The sequence below is a fragment of the Equus caballus genome, chromosome 23 (assembly GCF_041296265.1).
Source record: "Equus caballus isolate H_3958 breed thoroughbred chromosome 23, TB-T2T, whole genome shotgun sequence".
Classification (NCBI taxonomy): Eukaryota; Metazoa; Chordata; class Mammalia; order Perissodactyla; family Equidae; genus Equus; species Equus caballus.
Genome location: NC_091706.1, coordinates 33,682,398 through 33,706,219, shown reverse-complemented (window position 1 = coordinate 33,706,219; position 23,822 = coordinate 33,682,398). Strand labels below are relative to the sequence as shown.

The 23,822-nt window shown below is 34.7% G+C and overlaps 1 protein-coding gene and 1 long non-coding RNA gene across 9 annotated transcripts in view; one reads left to right on the top strand and one right to left on the bottom strand.

The window, feature by feature from the left end:
* Positions 1-23,822, bottom strand: part of LOC138920409 (uncharacterized) — a 110,807-nt gene that overhangs the window by 12,856 nt on the left and 74,129 nt on the right. The gene's annotated exons all lie outside the window — the stretch shown is intronic.
* The window catches only part of SMC5 (structural maintenance of chromosomes 5), an 82,197-nt gene that overhangs the window by 18,689 nt on the left and 39,686 nt on the right, over positions 1-23,822 (top strand). For all 8 annotated transcript variants that reach the window (XR_011431541.1, XR_011431542.1, XR_002803195.2 and 5 more), the window contains exons 4-9: positions 3,644-3,806; positions 5,329-5,463; positions 6,786-6,926; positions 8,294-8,455; positions 9,280-9,351; positions 21,757-22,012. Coding sequence is in view for 2 of the 8 variants with exons in the window: in XM_023627217.2 (XP_023482985.1) it covers positions 3,644-3,806; positions 5,329-5,463; positions 6,786-6,926; positions 8,294-8,455; positions 9,280-9,351; positions 21,757-22,012 (929 nt within the window). In the remaining 6 variants the exon portion in view is untranslated. The remainder of the gene's footprint in view (positions 1-3,643; positions 3,807-5,328; positions 5,464-6,785; positions 6,927-8,293; positions 8,456-9,279; positions 9,352-21,756; positions 22,013-23,822) is intronic.

Genomic DNA, 23,822 nt, shown 5'->3' with positions numbered 1-23,822 from the left:
ATTACGTTAATTTCTTTCCTTTTTCTTTTAAGAGACACAGTGGTATGGGTGATAATACCACAGAGACTCGAGGAAGCTTAGTGTTATTTGTGGGGTTGGTTTTTTTTTTTTTTTTTTGGTGAAGAAGATTGGCCCTGAGCTAACATCTGTTGCCAATCTTGCTCTTTTTTCCTTCTCCCCAAAGCGCCAGTACATAGTTGTATCTCCTAGTTGTAGGTCATTCTAGTTCTTCTGTGGAGGATGCCGCCACAACATGGCTTGATGGGCTGTGCATAGGTCCGTGCCCAATATCAAAACCCGGCAAACCCTGGGCCCCCAAAGTGGAGTACATGAACTTAACCACACTATTTCATTAGTTTCTATTCTTACCTCTACTAATTCTTCTTTAAACTTTTGGTTTCTTTTGCTTTTTCTAATTTCTTGAAATGGATATTTATTGTACTAATTTTCGTTGTTTGTTTTTCCTAAAGTGTTAGAGTTAAAAATGTCCCTCTCAGTATTGCTTTTAGCTCCATTCCCCCATTTTTGTATATAGTATTTTCCTGTGTTTCAATTCTGAGTATTTTCTTCAATTTCCTTTATGAGTTCGTAATTAGAAGTTGTTTCAAATTTTTATGTAGTGATTTTCTTGTTATATTTTAATATTGATTTCCACTTTGATAGTAGTGTGGTAAAAGTGTGTGTGTGTGTGTGTATATGTGTGTATGGTCCTTATGTAACCGGCCCTTTGAAACTTGTTGAGGCTTACTTTTTGTAGTGAGCTTTTGTAATTGTTACTTGTTTGGTTGAAAGAATGAGTGTTCTGCTGTTGTATGTGCAGTAATCTGTATTTGTCCTTTAGTTCAAGCTTATTAATTATATTGTGAAATCTTCTACATTTTTGATGATTTCAGTTGTCAGATCAATTCCTTAATTACTGAGAAAAGTGTACTACACTATCCCTCTGTGTAGATTTGTCATTTACCCCTGTCCTGTCAATTTTTGCTTTATGTATTATTAGTTGCAGCTAAGATTCAAATTGTTCTAGCCTCCTAGTGGATTGGATTTTTTATTGTTTTGTACTGACTTCTTTATCTTCTAAGTCTTTTTGCCTTAGAATCTATTTAATTTGCCATTAATGTAGTTAGCAGCTTTCTTTTTAAGTATTTTCCTAGTTATCTTTTTTCATTCATTTAATTAAAATTTTTTGTGTCTTTTGTATCTCATTTAAACAAGTATAGCTGGGTATTGTTTTTTATATAGTCTTTTTAAATGATACATATATTCCATTTACATTTATTGTAATTACTTATATGTTTGTACTTGTTTGTACTTATTTGTACTGCCTTATTCTGTACTTTTTATTTGTCCCACTTTTCAATGTTTCTTTTCTCTCTTACCTTCATTGGATTTTTTTAGTCAATTTTTCTTTATTGTTTTGGAAATTATGCATTCTTCTCTTGTTTTAGTGGTTGTTAAAATTTTTAACATAAATAGTGTCTAGACTGAATTAAATATCTGTCTTCCTATTGAATAAAGACCTTGGAGTGCTTTTGATAACTTCTCAGAACTCGTATGCTGTTTTAATTCTATCTTGTTTTTTAAACAAGACATAACAACTATTATTAATTTATACTGTCAGTGTTTGTTTAGACGTAGCCCACATATTTTGTTTGCCTTGCTTTTGATCCTTTCTTGCATTTCTGCTCTTCCCTGAGATCTTTGTTCTGCCAGAGGACATTCTTTGAAGTTTCCTTTAATGAAGATCTTCTAGTGGAGCACTCAGTTTTTGTCTCAAATGATATTAATTTGCCCTAAATCTTGAAGGATATTTGGTAGATATCAAGTTCTACGTTGATAGGTCTTTTCTCAGCACATGCAAAGTATAATTCATTGTCTTCTAATGTGAATCTAATCTTAGTCTCTTTGATAATAATTCTTTTTCTCAGGATTTTGAGATGGTATCTCTGTTTTTGGTGTTTTATAGTGTCACGTCACATCATTTATTTAGGTGTGGATTTGTTTATTTATTTATTTTGCTTGGGATTTAATGAGCTTTTTAAATCTATGGTTTGGAAAATTCTTATCTATTATCTCTTCAAACATCGCCACTGACCCATTCTCTGTCTCTGTTCTAGAACTCTTAACTACACAGGTTTAGGCTTTCTTACTCAGTCATCCATGTCTCTTAACATCTTTCGTATTTTTTATTTTTTTATGTTTCTGTGCTGCATTCTAGATCATTTCTCTTTGGTTCTTTTTCAGATCTGCTTGTTTGCTTATATTTTCAATCTTTTATTTCTTAAAATGTAGTAAACATACCTATTTTATACTTGAGTCCATTGATTCCAATGTGATTTTGCTTTGCTTTTTTTGCTAGTACTTACTCTTGATGCTTTGTTTGTTTGTGTGTGTGTGTTTCCAGTGAGCTGCTCCTTTCTCTTTGAACTTTATCTATGTTAATTCTTTGAGGATAAAGGTAGATTCCTGTGGAGAAAGTTTTTATTAGCTTCTGTCATAGACCAATGGAGGATACTTTCAATCTAGCGTCAAAATATATAGAATTCTCAGTTTGAGAATTTTTGAACCTCCTTAGGTATGTCATGTAACTTCAAGATATAAATGTGTTTGAGACTGCCTTGTGGTTAGTAACTCTTAGGGGAGTTTTTTTGTTTGTTTCATAGTTCAAGGCAATTTACCTACTGTCTCTAGTGGTGATGGTGGTGATGGAGTATTTCTGGTTCCCTTATACTGAGCATATAGCATTTTGGGGATGGTTTCTATTAGACTCTCCACTTTGGGCAGCTCTGGGCTTTGTCTGCAGCTCCCGTCTCCCAGGAGATCATGAAAATGAATGGGCAAGGTTGCCTGGTTGGCTAAATGCCCTCAGAGTGAAAGCTGATTTCATTTTTCCATTTCTGGATTTCTGCCTGCACTGGGATTTTGGCCAGAATTCCTTACTTTCCTGCTAACTCATAAATGCATTTATGAAGATATTTTAATATTTTATTATTTTTTTAGTTTATAGCAAGAGTATCAAAAAGGGTACTTTATTAGTCATTCTGCTGGAAATGAAAATTTAAACTACTTTTTTTAAGTCTTAAAATTTTTACTGTTTGAAGTGTTCTTATTACAGTATAATCTATATATACAACATTTACAAATTATCATTGTCATTTAGCTATTGGATAGCAATAATTTATCTTTGTACCACATGCTCCTGATTCCCAAAGAAGAAGATCGATGAACAGATGGGAGGTGTGGAGCAGTAGTACTTCTAGAAGCAAGAAATAAGTAACTACCCTTCTTTCAGATTCTCTACTGTTTAATGTTCATTTTAGCCACATGATGCAGTCAGCACATGTGATTAGAGAATAGGATAATGATTAAAGAATAACTCCAGATATGGAAATCCTCTGGCAGTGTTTGGGAATTAGTATTGGCATTTGTTTTAATGTTACTTTAACAGTTTAAATAATTTTGAATGTTGAAAGAGTAGTAACTTACATGTGGTCAATTATGTATTATTACTCATAAAATGTCAAGGTTTCTTTCTTTGGAGGGGCCAAAAAATCAAAAGGAATCAAAATTATAATGCTCCTATCTGGCAACTTTTGGTACAAGAGAATTTGGGAAATTATTATTAAAATTATTTTTTAACTAGGTTCAGAACTTCTGGAAATCTTGTAATCACCCGTGAGATTGATGTGGCAAAAAATCAGTCCTTTTGGTTTATCAACAAAAAATCTACAACCCAGAAAGTAGTAGAAGAGCAAGTTGCAGCCTTAAATATTCAAGTGGGCAATCTTTGCCAGTTTTTACCTCAGGTATGTGAGAATTAGATGTAAAGATGGGTAAATTTTGTACATAATGTTTCCTTTTTATGCTATATGAGAATGTAAATTCTTCTCAAGAGATATTGTAATGGTTATTATTTAAGCTGAGCAATAGCAGTCAATAATCACTAATAGTTCTTTGTAAAATGTAGTGTCTCATCTCTTATAGCATGGTCTTATTAATTTGTGGTAATTTGAAAAATTTCAATTAAAAAGTCCAAGTTACAGAGTATTGTAAAGGAAATAAAGTTATATTATTTTTAAGTTCAGAGAGTAGCTTGAATAGCTATGTGCTTCCATTTGTAGGCTTTTAAAATTTCAATAAACAACTTCTTAATCAGTGTATTTATGTAAAATATTTGATATACTAAAACTCTTAAGTCTGTAGGTGTGCCTTCTAAAAATCTTGTTATATTTTAAGTTTGTTTAATAAAAATAAAACGTCTTGGGGGCCAGCCCCGTGGCCTAGTGGTTAAGTTCAGCGTGCTCCACTTTGGCAGCCTGGGTTCAGTTCCCTGGTGCGGACCTACACCACTTGTTGGCAGCCATGCTGTGATGGTGACCCACATACAAAATAGAGGAAGATTGGCACAGATGTTAGCTCAGGGTGAATTTTCCTCAAGCAAAGGGGAAAGATTGGCAACAGATGTTAACTCAGGGCTTATCTTCCTCAGCAAAAAAAATAAAATAAAAAACAATTTTATAAAACTGTTATGCTGATAATGCATGTTCAATATTAAAGTCAAATACCTTTTAAATTTGTCACTGAATGCCATCTGGTGACTGAATTATAGTTCATTTTCTTTCCTCAGAAACGATGATTTGATTACATATGTCCAAATTAAATAAAAATAAAAGTTTGAAAGCATTTATCAGCTGAAGTCAGACTTTTTTTTTTAAAGATTGGCACCTGAGCTAAGATTTGTTGCCAGTCTTCTTCCCCCCTCCCTCCCAATTCTTTTCCCCAAAGTCCCCCAGTACATAGTTGTATATTCTGGCTGTAAGTCTCTCTAGTTGTGCCATGTGGGATGCTGTCTCAGCATAGCCTGATGAGTAGTGCCATGTCCGCCCCCAGGATCTGAACCATGAAACCCTGGGCCACCCAAACAGAGCGCACAAACTTTACTCGGCCATGGGGCTGATCCCTGACATTTTTTTTAACTTTTAACATTCCAGCTGATGTGTGGTAGATAATGATCATTTCAATCCAGGGGACTATTTTTTTTTATTTCCAAACTCTTTATTATGTGTATATAAACATTTCAACCTGGAAATACTGACAGACATTTTTTAAACGTTCTCAGGCAGATGACAGTTTATACCCTAAGTTTATCTTTATTATTTTAAAGAGTAATATATGAAAGGACAGGGTATATATTAAAATTTACTTCTCAAAATACATTTTTTTTTTTTAAATGAGTTTCATCTTGAAAGGTGTGATCATTGAGTGAAATATGTTTTGAAGATATTTATAAATGATGATAGTTGCTGATATTTAAGTTTTGTGCTCTAGGATAAAGTTGGAGAATTTGCTAAACTCAGTAAAATTGAACTCCTTGAAGCTACTGAGAAGTCAATTGGTCCTCCAGAAATGCACAGATACCACTGTGAACTTAAAAACTTCAGGGAGAAAGAAAAACAACTAGAGGTATTTATAAATAGATAACTCATTTTTTTTGTCCCTCATTGATTTCTGTGTCTCAAAATGTGGAAGTAGTTCTGATTCATTGAGTGAATTCATATCTTTGTGATTTATTTCACCCAGGATTCTATCGCTGACATTAATTAAATTAGGTGACAAAAAGTGAGAATGGATACGATAATGTAAAGTTTGAAAACATTGACTATTGTTTTGTTAAATAGATGTTATTAATTGAATTTCTAAGGCACCAATAATAGAATTATAAAGTATTTTTTTTTCTCAGGAAGTTTCATTATTATTATTTTATTCTTTCAGTATTTGTTAAACACCTACCATGTGCCGGGCACTCTGTAAGGCTTTTGGTAATGCAGCAGGTACCAATGTAGCTGTTAATATAACGTCTCTGTTGAACCAGTTCTCATATTTTTTCAGTTGCATGAGGGTAGACTTTTAAGAGAACTATACATTTAGTTGCAGTGTTGAATTTTTATTGTCACCTTTAATAAACATATAAATTAAGATGTCCTTTTATAGCATATCATTTGAAAAGATGTTTTATTTAATGAATCATTTTCCACATCTCAGCAACTAAAATAAATTCAGTAAATTTTTGTAATAAGAAATCTTGTGAACAAATGCTTTCTCTTAAACTCTGTCATACTTGATAATATGTTTTATAATTTAATATGTTTGTTATACTTATTCAGAGTGAATGACCAAAAGAGTTGTAATTATTTTGTCATACTTCAGATACTCCGTCAGTCCTTTTAGGCTTCCCCACATCAAACAATCTAATATTCCCCTCTGAAACCCTCATGGAAACTACCTGCCATCCTCTGAAAGCAAACAAGCACGTATTCTGCTAGGTTCTCACTGTGTATTTGCATTTGTTAATTCGCAATATAAAGGCTGAATTTTAGCTTTCCTCTATCTCATTTCCTTAAGCCATGGGCCTTCATAACATGCTGCATAACATAATCATAATCATACTACCTTGACTTGTATGTCATGGTATAGCTTCTGTTGAACTTTCATCTGCAGTAAGTTGAAGTGCTTCCACCCTGGAGGGGAATGGGGCAGGTATCTCTCTTGCTTTAAGCAAGAAGAGTCCAGGCTCAGAGAGGTGGGAGGCCTCCCTCACAGCCCTGTGATTAATAGATTGTCGAGCCTAGGCAGGAACTCAGGTGTGCACGTTAATTTTACACAGTTCTTAAGAACTCCTATGGAATTCTTTATTGTGAAATTTTGCTAGCATTGTACATTTTTTATTAAAAGATTTGACCTGTTGTCTTTTTTCAGTTAAACTAATTATTAAATATTTATTTTAGACCTCATGCAAAGAGAAAACTGAATATCTGGAGAAAATGATTCAGAGGAATGAAAGATATAAACAAGATGTGGAGAGGTTCTATGAACGTAAGCGACATTTAGATTTGATCGAGATGCTTGAAGCAAAAAGGCCATGGGTGGTAAGTCTTAGTTATTAGAGGCAAAAATAGTAATTCTTTAAGTAGCGGAAAAGTTATAAAGAAGACATTAATTAGTTTGAATAGTAATTCAAATTAGCGCTTTTGTTCATTTTTCCTTTATATATCATACGTAATAAAATTTATCTTTCTTACTTTTTATTGTCATATAGCTGTGCTATGTTATTATTATTATTATATAACAAATAACACTTGATTAAGCCTGTGCTCTTAATTCTTCCAGATTTGAGTCCTCAACATATAGTTTTGTTTTATAAAATGTTAATGAACTAAAAATATTCGCACGTGTAAAAATTAAATCTTTGTTCTCAGGTCACTGAGAATTTGCTTGGAGTGTGCCACTGATATTGACTTCAGCTACAGATGTAGCTGAAGAATATTAACTGGAATCTTCTACTCATATGCATTATAAGTTTACTGAGGCAACTGTTTTCTTTCTGATCACTGCAAGATATATGTTTTATTATTTAAGACCACAGTTTGGGCCAAAGATTCACTTCCCTCAATGCATTACTTTACAATAGCTGCGACGAAATAAAACAGTTTTATAATGTTTGTTCCAAGGTTAGGATGGAAATAATTATTAGATTAGAAAAATAAGTGGCTGTGTTTGTTGCCTTCTCCCACCCCCACTTTACCCTACCCTGTCCCATAATTCCATTATTCTTAAACTTTTTTCTTTCTTCAGTTTGTTTTGATTACATTTTTCCTTTATTCATTATTCTTGAACCTAATTTATCTTTGTCTTCTGAAGTCTTTCGTTTCCCCTTTCTAAGATTGATTTCAACTTTTTTCCTTTTTTTCGATTTATGCTAATGTTTGTGTTCTTTTCTCTTCATCCCTTCATTCTTACTATATGCTCTCTTAGCACTCCACTTGTTTTTTTTAGCAAATATTTATTAATTCCTCTGACATGACAAGCATCATTTTCATTGGCATACTTCTTTTTGACCCATTTTCCTTTTGTTGTGTTTTTTTCGTAACAGTTTCTTTTGCTTCTTGATACATTCTTGTGTCTCTTCTTTATTGGGAGACTAGAGGGCAACCTCATTTTAGTAGCCATTAGGGTATAAGTTTTAGAAACAGGAAGAGATGGAAGTCAGAGAGTCCAGCTTAGTGATAGAGGTGAATGCTCTGTGAGTATCAATCAAGATTCTTAGTGAATCATTATGTTAGTGTTTACTCTTTCTGAAGTTGTTTCAGAGGACAGATTTTATGTTAATAGATTGCCAAAAGGATGTCAAAATAGTCTTTTCATAGGTTTGGTTTCTGACTGTACCTTGATTTTAGTATACATGTTAGTTTAAGCTAGTAGTGCATTAACTTCTGTTTTTTGTGTTTGTTGCAAGGAATATGAAAATGTTCGTCAGGAATATGAAGAAGTAAAACTAGCTCGTGACCGAGTGAAGGAAGAGGTCAGAAAACTTAAAGAAGGGCAGATTCCTATGACACTTCGGATAGAAGAAATTGAAAAGCAGCGGCACAATTTGGAGGCTCGAATCAAAGAGAAGGTGCTCTTCTGGTTCAATTTTGGATTTCCTATATTTTATTTTAGCAAATACAGAAAATATTTTGCAGGTCTTTTAAAATATTTTGTAGATTTACTTCTAGTTTTGGCTCCTTAAATTCTTTAAGAATCCTACCAGCACAGGGCTTTCAAGGTGCTGGTTATTACTGTTCGAGCGTACTACTTTATAGAAATTGCAGGATATAAAAAGAGAAAAATGAAATGTGATTGTTTCAATTAAAAGAGGATTCAGAGTAGTATTCTTAGAAACATTGAACCTCACTTTTTGTGAATTTTTTTATCTGCTTTGTAATTATTTGCCCTTTCGGAGGAGGGTGATAGAGAAAGCCTGATGTTTCTTAGAATAAATAATACAATGGCATATAGAATATTCTCTCTATTTTGAAAATATAACTGAATTTTTTATGGTCATGGCTTTTCACCTTTAGGGGAGATTTTGGAGTCAGAGATTATTTTGAGAATGGTTTAAATTATGGGCCCTGCTATCCTGGAGGATTGGTTTTATGATCAGATAAAATAACACAAGAAAATAAATGTGACCAGATAAACATATGTATGCATATTGCTGCAGCTATTTTTAATATCAATAGGAATAACTTTTTATGACAGTTTTAATACAGTTTAATAACAGTTTTGCAAATAACTGTTAGTATCTTTGGTGACAATTACCAAATTTAGTTATTGATGGTAACAAAACAAATATAATAGTTTGGTTTGAAAGAGATCATGGAAAAGCATGGGTGGGGCCACATCACTGGCTTGCTTGAGTTTTTAACTAACTTCCCGTCTTCTGGTTCAATCTTGCAGGCAACGGATATTAAGGAGACATCTCAAAAATGCAAACAAAGGCAAGATGTTATAGAAAGGAAAGATAAACATGTAAGGTTTTGTATTGAAATTTTTATTATGCTAATTTGTCCTAACTTTTATGTTCAGGTCTGGATTACGAGACAACTTCTTGTTTGGGAATTGTCTAAAATCCTCCTCATTCTTTATTTTTTTGTCTCTGTGAGGGAAACTAAGATTGGAAGTATAGCAGTTGCCCAGTGGATAATTGGGAAGAATTGCTCAAAACTACTCATAGATATGCCTTATGGTCATTGTAGCTGAGTAGCTGTAGTTTTTTAATAGGGTAATGGTAAAATTGGATTTAGTTATCTTAATAGCAGAAATTAAATTATAAGGGATTTTTTCTGTTTATGTTAAGAATAGGGTATTAAAAAGCTGATTACAAATTCTTTGTACATAGGTGGGGCTTGATGGCAAAATTATTTTAGGATGATTGGGCAAGAAAGTGGACTTTTTAACTAACCAATCCCCAAATTATGTGGGGTTCTATTCTCCAGGACCATTCAGAAACAATTTTGAATCACCTGTCTTGGGGTAGTTACATAACGTGAGGCATTCCTTGGTGGTTGAAGCTTTGTGTTAATCTCCCAGTTGTCAGCCTCACTCCTTTTTTTTGTGCGTTTATCTTCAAGTCCCAGGCCCCTCTCATTTAAGATGAACCTTAAATTTCCATGGCAGAAGCTTGGCTGCCAGTGTTATGTGCTCAGGGTGTGTGTATAGAGGGGGCGTGGAGGCAGTGGGGTGGGAGGTAGGGTAGGGGTAAGTCTGTTATGTGATGTCTTCTTTTTTTTTGAAGGCTCAACAATATTTTAATTTATTTATAGCAAAATCTTCCTTCTCCAGATCCCTGTAAAGTATGTACCGGGCAATCATTATTATATCCAAACTGCTGGTGGAGAAATAGCGGCTCAACAAAATTAAATGACTTAAGGAACTCAGAAGTAACTCCCAGTGCCACACTCTACTTCCTCCAACATAAAAAATTACTTTTTCTGCAAAAGTCTTACTAAATATGTACTGTCTTTTATACTTGACATTTGCTAGTTCTAAGAGTCTCTGGGATTAATTTTTTTTAGAAGAGTTAGCTCTTGTCCCTTACTCTTTGACCTCCCTTTTGCACCATAGTTCCTATAATATGCTGCTAAATTAGTTCTCCCTCTGCTGTCTTTTATCTTCTGAATATTTATTGAATTCTCCAGTTGCTGATGTCTCCTCCCTTATTTCTTTTGTCCTTGTGGGATTGAACCCATTTTACTCCATTTCTATTATTTAGTTAGAGTTTAGGAGGGAAAAGGCATAAAGATTCACCTTTAAAACCCCAGACAGGAATACCAGGTTGATAGGTTGTCTAAAGTTGAATCATCCTTGCTATCCTGTCATAAATCTTACTTGATATTTTAGTATATTGCTTGGATTCAAATAGAGAATCTCGTGTTTAGAATTTTTTACATCATGTGAGATTGGCCTAAAATTTTATTTTAGTCCATCTTTAGCTGGTTCTTTCAATGTTATGCTGATGTTTTAAGTAGTTTAATACTCCTTGGACCAATATTTTCTTTTTTTCCCTTATAATTGCCAGGGTTTATCACTTTTATAAATTTTTGAATTTTTAGCTTAATGTTTCTTTCTTTCTTTTTTTTTTTTTTTGGTGAGGAAGATTGGCCCTGAGCTAACATCTGTGGCAATCTTCCTCTATTTTGTATATGGGACGCCACTACAGCATGACTTGAGGAGCGGTGTGTAGGTCCAGGCCCAGAATCTGAACTTGTGAACCCTGGGCTGCCGAAGTGGAGCATGCTAACTTAACCACTACACCATTGAGCCAGCCCTCTAGCTTAATTTTTAGTAGGTAGATTTTAGGATATAAATTTTTTTCTGATTATCATTTAGCTACATCTCACATGTGTTGATATGTGCTTTTATTGTTTTTCAGGTCAAGATTTTATAATTCTCATTTTCATGCTTTTATTCATTTCAGGTTATATAGGAGTTCTTATTGTTTTAATTTCTATAGATAATGGAATTTTTAAGTTTTTTTAATGTAGAGTTCCAGTTATATTGCTTTATGGTTAATAAATGAGGACTTTATGATTATTTTAGAGTTTTTTAAGACCTCTTTTGGACTTTTATGTTTGGTTTTGTACACGTTTTACATATATTCAAAAAGAATGTGAATTCTGTCTTTAGGTGTAGTTTTATGTATATGTATAGCAGGCTTACTGTAATTATATTATCCGATGTTCTACTTCCTTATTTTTTTTCCCTACTTGACTTAGCCATTCTTAAAGTGTCAGTAGCTCCTTCTGTGAGGATAGATTTGTCTATTTTTCCTTCTAATTATGTTCTTGCTTCCCAGGTTTTAAAGCTTTATTGTTTTGTACTACTTGTGTCATGTTTTGATTTATTTTATCTGCTGTAGATAATAGATCCTGGGTTTTGTTTTGTAATTTTTTTTTTCAATTTGGTGTGACACACTTTTTAATATAGTGAAGGAGCTTAACCAGTTCACTTTTACCGTTGTTTTCTGTTTACTATTGTTTTTGTTTGATTCCTCCTGCTTCCCTTTCTACTTTCCGTTGCTGTTGATCAAGGTTTTCTTAAGTTATATATTCTAAGCCTATTCTACTCATTACTCTTAAAGTTTAAATAACAAAAAAGTTAATCAGTGTTTTTTTCTTCCGCTTAATTAAGATGAAAATCTTAGCAAGCTTTTATTTTCTGTTCCTCCACTCCATGTCAATGTCATCAGAAATTTTACTTGTCAGTTATTTAAAATGTATTTTTTACTGTCTGTATTTATTTAGACTTAATAATATGTTTTATTGGCTTATTTGATCATATTACTTCTTATATTGCACTTCTGGCTCCCTCTTTTGAGGAGGTACAGATTTTTTTTTTCTTCCTGGATAGGTTCTTTGGGTGATGAACTTTCTGAGTCCTTGTATGTTGGAAAGTATCTTTTCTACTCTTCACTCTGGAATATTAACATGGCTGGATATTGAATTCTAAATTACAAATTATTTTTTCTCAACACTTTGACAATCCTGCCCCAGTGTCCTCTTGGGTTCCTGAGAAGTAGCAGCTATGAGAGGTAGGCAGAGACTATTTTGGATAGATCCTTGAAGAAAAAAGAAAGGAAATTGAATTTGATTTTAGCTGCAACGAGAATCTATGAGAGGAAGTTTTTAAGCCAGCGAGAAAAGTATTTCATATATATTTTTAAAGCACTCTGGACTGCCTTAAGAAGAATGGACTGTATGGGGCAAAAATAAAAGCCAAGAGTTTAGTTAGGAGGCTGTTGCAGTAGTCTAGGCGAGAGAGAATGGTGGCTTGAACTAGGGTGGTAGCAGTTGATAAACAACTTTAGAAAATTAACCAACACAATTTGCTCAGGGAGTAGATAATAAAGATTATGGGAAAATCAGACATCACATCCAACTCTTTGACTTCACAATTGATGGATAGTAGTGCCTTCTACTGACTTAAGGATTGCTAGGAAAGGGGAAATAAAGAGTTCTGTTTGATTATGTAAAGTTCCATTCTTTTACTTTAAACCTATTTATGTCTTCAAATCTAAAATATATTTCTTGTAAACTGTACAGCCATGCACTGCATAATTATGGTCTGGTCAACGATGGACCGCATATATGACGGTGGTCCCATGAGATTAGTACCATATAGCCTAGGTGTGTAGTGAACTATACCATCTAGGTTTAAGTACATTCTGTGATGTTCACACAACGATGAAATCACCTAATGACACATTTCTCAGAATGTATCTCTGTTGTTAAGCGATACATGACTGTATATAGTTGGATCATAGTCTTTTTTCCATTCTGCCTATTTCTGCCTTTTAATTGGAGTGTTTAATCTATTTGTATTTGATGTAAATACTAACAAGGTAGGATTTATATGTGCCATTTTGCTAATTTGTTTTCAGTATGTCCTATGACTTTTTTGTTCCTCCATTGTTGCCTTCTTTTGTGTTAAATGTTTTCTGTTGTACCATTTTAATTCCCCTGTTTCTTTTACTGTGTATTTTTTGAGCTATTTTCTTAGTGGTTGCCTTTAGAGTTATAATTAACATTATAAGTTATAATAATCTAGTTCATATTAATACCAACTTAATTTCAGTAGTGTGCAAAACTTTGCTCTCATATATCTCCATTCTCTTCTTCCTCCTTTGTGCTGTTATTATCTTGCAAATTATCTTTTTAATCAGTATAAGCCTATCAGCACAGTTTTATAATTATTTCTTTATACAGTTTTGTTTTTGTAACAGTAGTTGTTTGATTCTCTGACACATATGGAGTGTCCTACAATTCAATTCAATTTTGATACTACCCAGAATTAGAGCAGACTACAAGTTAAGGGCTCAGTCTCACAAGATAGCCCTTACTTCAGACACCAGTCTCAAGTCCCCAGGCTACTTGGACTTTTGTCTGACTTGGCTACACATTCAGGGGTTCCCACAACCCCTCCTTTCAGGTTCAGAATTTGCTAAAACAACTCACAGAACTCAGGAAGACGTTATACTTAACAGTTACCAGTTTATTATAAAGGATACAACTAAAGAACAACAAAATGGAAGAGGTGCATAGGACAAGATAGAGGGAGTGGAGCGGCACAGAGCTTCCATTCCCTTCTGAGCACCTCACCTTCCCACCATATCAACATATTCCCTGACCCAGAAGCTCCATACCCTCATGGTTCAAGAGTTTTTATCGAAGTTTCATTTCATGGGCATGATTGATTAAATTCTTGGCTGTTGGTGATTGAACTCAAATCTCCAGTCCCTCTCTCCTCCTGGAGGGCAGGGGTTGGGGTTAAAAGTTCCAACCCTCTAATAATTTGATTGATTCTTTGGGCAACCAGTCTCTATCCTGAAGCTATCTAGAGGCCCTGCCAGGAATCATATTAGCATGAAATCAGGTATTGTCAAAAAGGGCTTGATGTGAATAACAAAAGACGTTCCTGTCACTCAGGAAATTCTAAGAGTTTTAAGAACTCTGGGCCAGGAACTGGGGACAAAGACCAAATGTATATTTCTGTTATGCTACAACAGTTGTCTTTTATATCAGATAGGAGAAAAGAAGAGTTATAGACAACAAATACGTTTTTACTATCTTTTATATTTACCTGTGTACAGGCGTACCTTGGAGATATTGCAGGTTGAGTTCCAGACCGCTGCAATAAAGTGTCACATGAATCTTTTGGTTTTCTAGTGCATATAAAAGTTATATTTACACTATACTGTAGTCTAAGTGTGCAGTAACATTATGTCTAAATAAGTAATGTACATAACTTAATTAAAAATCCTTTATTGCAAAAAAATGCTAATCATTATCTGAGCCTTCAGTGAATTATAATCTTTTTACTGGTAGAGGGTCTTGTGAAAAATGAAGTATCTGGAAAGTACAGTAAAGTGAAGCACAATAAAATAAGGTATACCTGTAGTTACCTTTACTGGTGCTTTTTATGTCTTTCTAGAGATTGAAGTTACTGTCTTGTGTCCTTTCATTTCGTCGTGAAAGACTTCTTTTAGTATTTCTTGTAGGGCAGGTCTTCTAGTGCCAAGTTCTGTCAGTTTTTGTTTATCTGGGAATGTCTTAAATTCTCCTTTGTTTTTGAAGGATAGTTTTGCTGCATATAGAAGTCTTGGTTTTCTTTCAGCACTTTGAATTTGAATATGACATCCCACTTCCTTCTGGCCTCCATGGTTTCTGATGAAGAATCAGCTGTTAATCTTATGAGGATCCCTTGTACATAATAAGCTACTTTTTTCTTGCTTTTGAAATTCTCTTTGTCTTTCAGAAGTTAACTGTGAAGTTTTTAGATGTGAATCTCCTTGAGTTTATCCTGCTTGGAATTAATTGAGCTTCTTGGATGTGCAGATTAATGTCTTTATAAAAGTTGGGATGCTTTTGGTCATTATTTCTTTAAATATTCTTCCTGCCGCTTTCTTTCTCTTCTCTCCTGAAACTCCTATTATGCGTGTTTTGATGTACTTGATGACGTCGTGCATTCTCTTCATTTTTCTTCATTTTTTTTCCTTTTCTGTTCTTCAGACTAGATAATCTCAATTGACGTATCTTCAGGTTTCCTTATTCTATATTTTGCCTGTTGAGATCTCCTGTTGAGCCCCAGTAGTGAATCTTTTATTTCAGTTATTGTACTTTTTAACTGCAGAATTCCTAGTTGGCGTTTTTTCATAATTTCTATCTCTATTGATGTTCTCTATTCAATGAGACATCATTCTCTTCCTTTCCTTTGTTCTTTAGACGTAGTTTCCTTTAGTTCATGAAGATTATAAATAGCTGTATTAAAATCTTTGTTTTTTAAGTCTATTACTCAGGTTCCTTGGGGACTTTTTCTTTCGACTGCTTTTTTTTCCTATTATGGGCCATACTTTCTCGTTTCATTGAATGTGTTGTAATTTTCTGTTAAAATTGGACAGTTTGAATAGCACGATGTGGCAACTCAGAAATCAGTCATTTTCCTCTCCCCTAGGCTTGTTGTTGCTGGGTTATTTTTTTTTTGTTACTTTCCTAATTAATTCTATGAAGTCTGTATTTGTTGTATGTGACTACTGAACTCTCTGCTTGGTTAGATTAGTGGTCAGCTAATTCGACAGATATTTCTTAAAATGACTGGAACCAGTCTGTCTCTCAGTTTTTGCTGAAGATGTCTGCATGCATGTTCGGTCACACCAACACAGCTGGACAGTGTTTTCACTTTCCACCAAGATTCAGTCATTTTTTGTGAGTAAATGCTCCCTGAATTGTTGAACACTTTGGTTAATTTCCACTGCTAGTTCACAACTCTCTTTTGACCTTCACTTCCTGTTTGTACAGAGTGTCAAAGTGAAACAGTCTTTGCACAGAGGCTCTGTGAGAGCTTAAGACCTCCTTGAGTCTTTCTGGAGCATGTGCACGGCCCTGGGCATGTACACAGTCCTACTCATGCATGTGGCCTTTTAGAGTCCCAGGAGCTTCCAGAGCCTCCTGTGGGTTTCTTATTCTCCAGCTTTTCCTTTTAAGTTTTTTGGTTAGCTTATTGTTTGTCTCAGCCCTTATTCCTCAGCAGCTAGCTGTGGTGCTGAACAGTTGCCACTGATTGTTCTTTGACAGATGCCTCCAGGGAAAAGAGTGTTTTGCAGTGAGCAGGCTCTGGAGTCAGGTCAAATAAAGACAAGCCTTGCAAGTAAGATTTTCCAGGAAACTGCTAAATAATGACAGTTCTCTGAGAATGAGAATATGAAAGAGCCCTAATCCTGTTCTGACTTCTCCAGTGGCTGCTAGGCTGCTCATTTCACTATGATTGTGGGCTGTTGGTTTTCAAGGCTGCCATGGAACTGAGGAGAGGAGAGTGGGAATAGGGTGTATTAAAATGCCACAGAACTTGTTGATTTTACCAAGATTCACACATTTTTGTTAATAAACTCTCTGGGTTGTTGCAAGCCTTTGTTAAATTCCAGAGTTCTGAAAATATTAATTTTGACAATTTTTGTGAGTGTTTTCATTGCTTTTATGGTGGAGAGGATTTTCAGAGCTTCTTACTTTGCCATACCTCATAACATCCAAATATTTTCTGTATCTACAGAAAAATGTTGCTGGGATTTTTCATAAGAATTGCATTAAATGTGTATATCAATTTAGAGAGAATTGATACCTTTACCATGTTGAGTCTTCCAATCTATGAACATGACATGTCTCATTTATTTAGATCTTTCATTTCTTTCACCAGCATTGTGTAGGTTTCAGTATACGCAATCTCTTTGTGTTTTGTTGGATTACAGCTTAGTATTTCTCTTTGATTCCTTCAGGTTTTCTGCATAGGTAATCATTGTCATGTACAAATGGGGACAGTTTTATTTCTTATTTCTGATTTGTATGCCTTTTATTTCCTTTCTTGCCTTATTGCACTGGCTAGAACTTCTAGCACTGTGTTGAATAAGAATGGTAAGAGTGGACATCCTTGCCTTGATCCTGATCATAGGAGGAAAGCATTCAGTTTTTCACCATTAAGTATAATGTTAGCTGTAGGTTTTTTATAGATGGTCTTTATCAAGTTTAGGAAGTTATACTCTATTCCTATGTTTCTGAGAGTATTTATCATAAGTGAGTGTTGGAATTTTGTTAAATGCTTTTTCTGCATCTATTAATATCCTGTACATGTTCATCTTTATTTTGTTAATATGGTGGATTACATTGATTTTTGAATATCAAATCAAGTTTGCATCCCTGAAATAAACCCTGCTTGGTTGGGTGTATAAATATACAATTCATTTTACATATTGTTGAATTCTATTTGCTAACAGTTAAAGGATTTTTGTATCTGTATTCATGAAGGATATTCTGTAGTTTTCTTTTTTACTGTCTGCTTTTGCTATCAGAGTAATAACTAGCTTTATGAAAAAGCTAAGGTGTTCTCTTCTGTTTTTTGGAAGAGATGTGTAGAATTGGTGTTAATTCTTCTTTAAACATTCTAAATAATTCTCACATAACACTGGGTCTGGAGATTTCTTTTTTGGGAAGTTTTAAAATTACACATTCAATTTATTTGATGGTTATAGGGCTAGTCAAATAATCTCTCATTTTGGATGAGTTGTGGTAGTGTTTCTTGAGAAATTGGACCATTTTTTCTAAGTTTCCAATATATGTGTACATAAATTCTCTTATTATCCTTTTGATGTCTGTAATTTCCCTCTCATCACTGCTATGGCTGTGTCCCACAAATTTTAATACATTTATTTTAATTTTTGTTCTGTTTAATGTATTTTTTTCACTATTCTTGAGATCATAATTTGTTTATCCACTCACCTGTTAATGAACATTTAGGTTTTTTCTGGTTTGGGGCTATTACCAGTAAAGCTTCCATGAGTATTCTTGTACAAGTTTTTGTATGAACACATGCTTTCATTTCTCTTGGATAATGATTATTAATATTTTATTGTAATTGATAAAAGTTGATTTGTTATGGCTTAGAATTTTTTGAAAAGTGGTTCTTCACCATATATAATTTGAGAAACACTGCTTGGAGTAGCCTTGGAGGTGTTAGATTTAGGTAGCTGCAAGGACTCTCCTTACATTGTACAAGATAAAGCAGAGTGAGTACACACGGAGGGAGAGGGATGGATTTGAAAACTAGAAAAGTAGTCTTATCAGAGTACTCTGATTTTAACTGTGCTGTTAATGAGGTGTGAGACAGGGTCATTAGCTGAGTGTGTAGAGGGCCTGCAGCAATAAAGGACTGAGGAAGGAGGAAAAGATACGAGCTCATCTCAGAATGAGAGCACACATCTATTAGAGAAATGCAGTAAGTTTGCCTGGTAGTTCTGAGTGCCTGTTTAAGTTTTGTGGTTGTGAATTTAAAGTCATATCTATTTTTGAGAGTTTCTCCAATTAGTTCAGTTGCTTACATATAGATAGATAGAAGGTGTATAATTAGGTTAAATAAGGACTGGGCTTTTTCCTGGCTAATGTGACATAGGAATGGTTGGAAGGTCAAGAGGTCTTTGTGGGGGAGTGGTTCTAGTGCTGGACTGTGAAACCTCACAGCAGGTTAAGGAAAGAAATGAAGGGGATGATGGTTTGTGAAGAAGGAATAGGGTCAGTGGATGGCAGGACCCCATGGGGTCAAAAGATAGTTGGAATAGGATATCATATTAAGTAAAATGGAAGGGAAGGAAATGGTGATCAAAGAGTAGGATTGTGGAAATACAGTTTTCAAAGGTGGTATGACTTTTGGTGATTTACGTGATTAGAGTATAACCATAGTAAAGTGGCTAAGGAGGGGTTTAGGAAAAGATGGTTCAAGTTGAAGAAGTCAAGAAACACAGAGGCCAAAGAGGTAGATTGATTTTCAGTTTGTGTGTTGAAGTCCCATGATTACCGAATAATAATGGAGAGGAAGAGAGTGAGTCAGATGCTCAAGTCATCAATGAATAAAAAGGGTGAGGAAGGATTTGAGAGAGAGAGTTAACATAACAACAAAGATAATGGGTGGCAAAGTCTGATCCCATGGTCTTCAAAAGAACTGAAGTGGGGCTCAGTTAATGGAAGAAGTAGTACAGTGGGGACTAATGAGGACATCTTCCCCAGCTCTGAGTCCTGAAGTACTCTGAAGGATTATGGCAGGAAAATGTCACCAACTTGAGAGGGCTCTAGTGAGAAGTGTCTTTCAGGAATAGCCAAGTTTTAGTTAGAACAAGAAGAGAGAACATTCAGAGAAATTGAAGATAAAGAGCAACATTGGGATGATATCCTAGTGAAGATGGGTGATCTAGGAAGCTTAGACTTACTGTGTTTGAGCTAAACATGGGTATGATGGGATTAGTTATAATAGTTTCATAGATGAAGATGGCAGATGAGTTAAAGTTAGAGCTCAGAAAACTTAGCTGGAAGGACAGGAACCATTGGGCTGTTTTTTAGTGTTTCAGGTCGATATCAGACAAAGACTTTCTCTTGATATAAGTTTCTTCAGCAGTGCCATGATTTTTCATAGCTTGGTGGTCTGTATTTTGCAAGGAGGGCAAATTCGTTAAATTTCCTGTCCTTTTTTGATGGATTTGGACTTCCTCATTTGTTTGGTGATTCTTAATTCTATACCTGTCTTCCCTGATATGCCTATTTTCCTGAATGCTTTGGACTTCATGGGTCTCCTGGCTGCACACTGTGGCTTCTTGTCTGCTTCCTTCTTTTAGGCCTATTGAACATTGTTAATTTTTTTTTCCCCTGAGGAAGATTAGCCCTAAGCTAACATCTGTTGCCAGTCTTCCTCTTTGTTTTGCTTGAGGAAGATTAACCCTGAGCTAACATCTGTGCCAGTCTTCCTCCACTTTATATGTGGGATGCCTCCACAGCATGGCTGACTGGTGGTATAGGCCTGTGCCCAGCATCCAAACCCATGAACCCAGGCTGCCAAAGTGGAGTGCACTGAACTTAACCACTATGTCATGGGGCTAGCCCCAAACATTGTTAATTTCTAATCACAGATATATATGTACCTTAATTTTTTCAAATTTTTTTTTCTCTCACTTTTACGTGTTTGGTATAGGAGAGGGAATTTTAGTATATGTTCAGTTCATTATCTTGACACCAACAAAGCTAAATTTTTAGAAAGGAAAAATTGTTACGAACCCAGATTTCCAACAGTAGGGAATGGAATAAATTGTTGTATATCCATATAACAGGATATTATACAAATATTCAGTTTTTGTTTTGCAAGGACATAGGGAATAATGAAAAACTTGTCAGTATGTTTTTAGTGATGTCATTTAGTAAAACATATGTTCTATAGATAGGTAGAGGTAGGCATTAAAATGTAAATGTTAAAGGACATTAAGATTATAAGTGATTTTTGTTATAAGTTTGTGTATTTTCCATAATTTTTATAATAAATGTTATTTTTATAATGGAGAGGGGGAGGGAGTAAATGGGACTTGGAAAGAACGTGACCTAATGCAATAAGCAAATTAGATGATGTTAACCTTATCTAATTTAATAGAAAATTCTATTTTTGTAAAATAGAAATTGAGTCTATAAGTGTATATTTGTCTGTGTATGTGTGTATGTCTTAAAGAAAATCTTAACTCTGTCTTAGGTAGACTGTGTATGATTTTGATGAAAATTCCACTGGCAACTTATATGATCTGGGTTTTTTTGAATAATTTACCCTGAATGTAAGTCAAGAAATCTAAATATACAGATTAAGGATTAAAATCTCACAATATTACTTTGAAGTATTAGTAGAAAATAATTTTATTGAAAGAAAGTAGTTTATTTTGGTTTAAAATTAATAGGGTGACATAATCTTCATCATCATTTCTATTATTACTACTGTATTGGAAGGCTATCATATATCATGTGACTATCTTAATTTCAGTCTTACGGTGTGTAGTATATATTTACTTTCTATAGGTATTTAGAAATCTGCTGATTGGCTTTATAAATATCTTGTATATTCAGTAAATAATGAGCACTAACTATATGCTAAGCACTGCTTTAGGTACTTGGGATATATTAGTGAACAAATAAAACAGAGATACAAGTAGTCTAGAAGGAGTAACAGTCTCATTCTGGCAGGATAGCTGTTAGTGAGGAAAGCACCCATGTTCTTGGATTGTTTGCATTGCTTATTTATTTATTTTTGGTGAGAAAGTTTGGCCTGGAGCTAACATCTCTGCCAGTCTTCCTCTGCATTGTATGTGGGATGCCGCCGCAGCGTAGCTTGATAAGTGGTGTCTAGGTCTGTGCCCAGGATCTGAGCCCATGAACCCCAGGCTGCCAAGCGGAGCATGCAGACTTACCCACTATGCCATGGGGCTGGCCTCAGATTGTTTGCATTTTTAAAACTATATGACTGTAAAACTATATTACTTATAAACCAAGAGAAAAAGCAATTTCCAGTACTAACTTACTTTTGTTTTATTAGATTGAGGAACTTCAGCAGGCTTTAACAGTAAAACGAAATGAAGAGCATGACCGGCAGCGGAGAATAAGTAATACCCGCAAAATGATAGAAGATCTGCAAAATGAACTGAAGACCACAGAAAACTGCGAGAATCTTCAACCCCAGATTGATGCCATTACAAATGATCTGAGACGAGTTCAAGACGAAAAGGCATTATGTGAAGGGGAGATAATTGACAAGCGAAGAGAGAAGGAAACTCTAGAGAAGGAAAAAAAGAGTAAGTTTTATTAAACTCAGGATGAAGAGATGTTTATAAAATGGAGATATACCTCTGTTAGTGGGCTTTCTTCTTCTCCTGATATTATGTCTCTAAATGTTCAAATCTCCTTATTGAGGAAGCTCAGCTCAGTTCTTCCAACTTAGTGCCTTAATTACCCATATCTGTCGTGTACCATGATTTGCCATTAGCTGGCCATTGTCTTATGTCAGATTATGGGAATTGATTTAATTCTCTAAAAATGCTTTGCTAATATTTTCTTTACAAAGTCACTCACTGTTATTTCTTAAATCGAACTTAAGCTCTTTATTTGTAACCTTATAACCTTCTGTTAACTTTGCTCCTTGAAAACTGTCCAATTTCATCTTTGCTTTTCTTTCCTATAGACCTCATGGATAGATCTATAGCATTATTCAGAAAGAGGAAATCTTATATTCTGTCTGCTTAGTATATGACTAAGATCCATAAGAAAAAGAACCCACTTTTTATGTTTACCAAAGTACTAGGTGTGGTGGCCCAACCCTTTTCCAACTTCCAGACCCACTCTGAATAGTAAGCACTTTGAACTATTTCAGCAGTTTTTTCAAATAGTCCTTCATGTATCTTCATATTCTTTCACCACAGCTTGAGTAATCAATTTTAGACATTATATCTTTTTTCCCCCTCTCTTAAAGATTGGCACCTGAGCTAATGTCTGTTGTCAGTCTTCTTTTTTCTTTTTTTCCTTCTTCTTTTTCTCCCAAAACCCCCCATACATAGTTGTATATTCTAGTTGTAGGTCCTTGTTGTTGTGCTATGTGGGATGCCACTTCAGCATGGCTTAATGAGCAGTGGCATGTCTGTGCCCAGGATCTGAACCGGTGAAACCCTGGGCCGCCAAAGTGGAGCATGTGAACTTAACCACTTGGCCACAGGGCCAGCCCCTAGACATTACCTTTTGTTACTTTAGACATAGATTTAAGCTCATAACACCTCCTCTCCCTATTGTAATTCCTCAAATGGGATTATTATATTAATATTGGTTATTAATCATTAACATTTATTATAAGTACTATTTTTTTTTTTTTTTTGGTGAGGAAGATCGGCCATGAGCTAACATCCGTTGCCTATCTTCCTCTTTTTTTTTGGATTGAGGAAAATTGTCGCTGAACCAACGTCTGTGCCATTCTTCCTCTATTTTGTATGTGGGACGCCACCACATCATGGTTTGATAAGTGTTGTGTAGGTCTGTACCTGGCATCAAGACCCACAAAACCTGGGCCACCAAAGCAGAGCACACGAACTTCACCACTACACCACCGGGCTGGCTCTAGTACCATTCTTATATCTTTTTTTGTCGTTTAACAGTTGTTAATGTTGCTTGAATGCTCGCTTTATAAGCTAAAAATATTAGTCTCTCATTGTTCTTTTTTACTTTCCTCCCTTGTCACATTCTAAATTCTCTAATCTGTACTCCTTTTTTATTTTCAAGGCTGAAAACGTACTTTATTGAGAACCATAATTAATTTTTATGTGATCTGTTTATAGGTTAATTCTAAAAGCTGGAAATACTAAGTATTATTTATGTTATTACAGCAATGCAACTTGTTCACAGCAGAGCCAAATAGTGCATTATCATCTAATTTCCTTTCATTGATAGCTTTTTTTAAAGGTTTTGATTTACCTTTTTTTAAAAAAACACTTGGTCTAGCATTTTCTTAAATTAAAAAAAAAAAACAAAAAGCTGTCTTATCAGGCATTCCTTTGAGTTTTGGAGCCTCCATCCTCCTCCTTCCATCCAAAGTGATTGTTCTTACGGCCTAGAGCATGG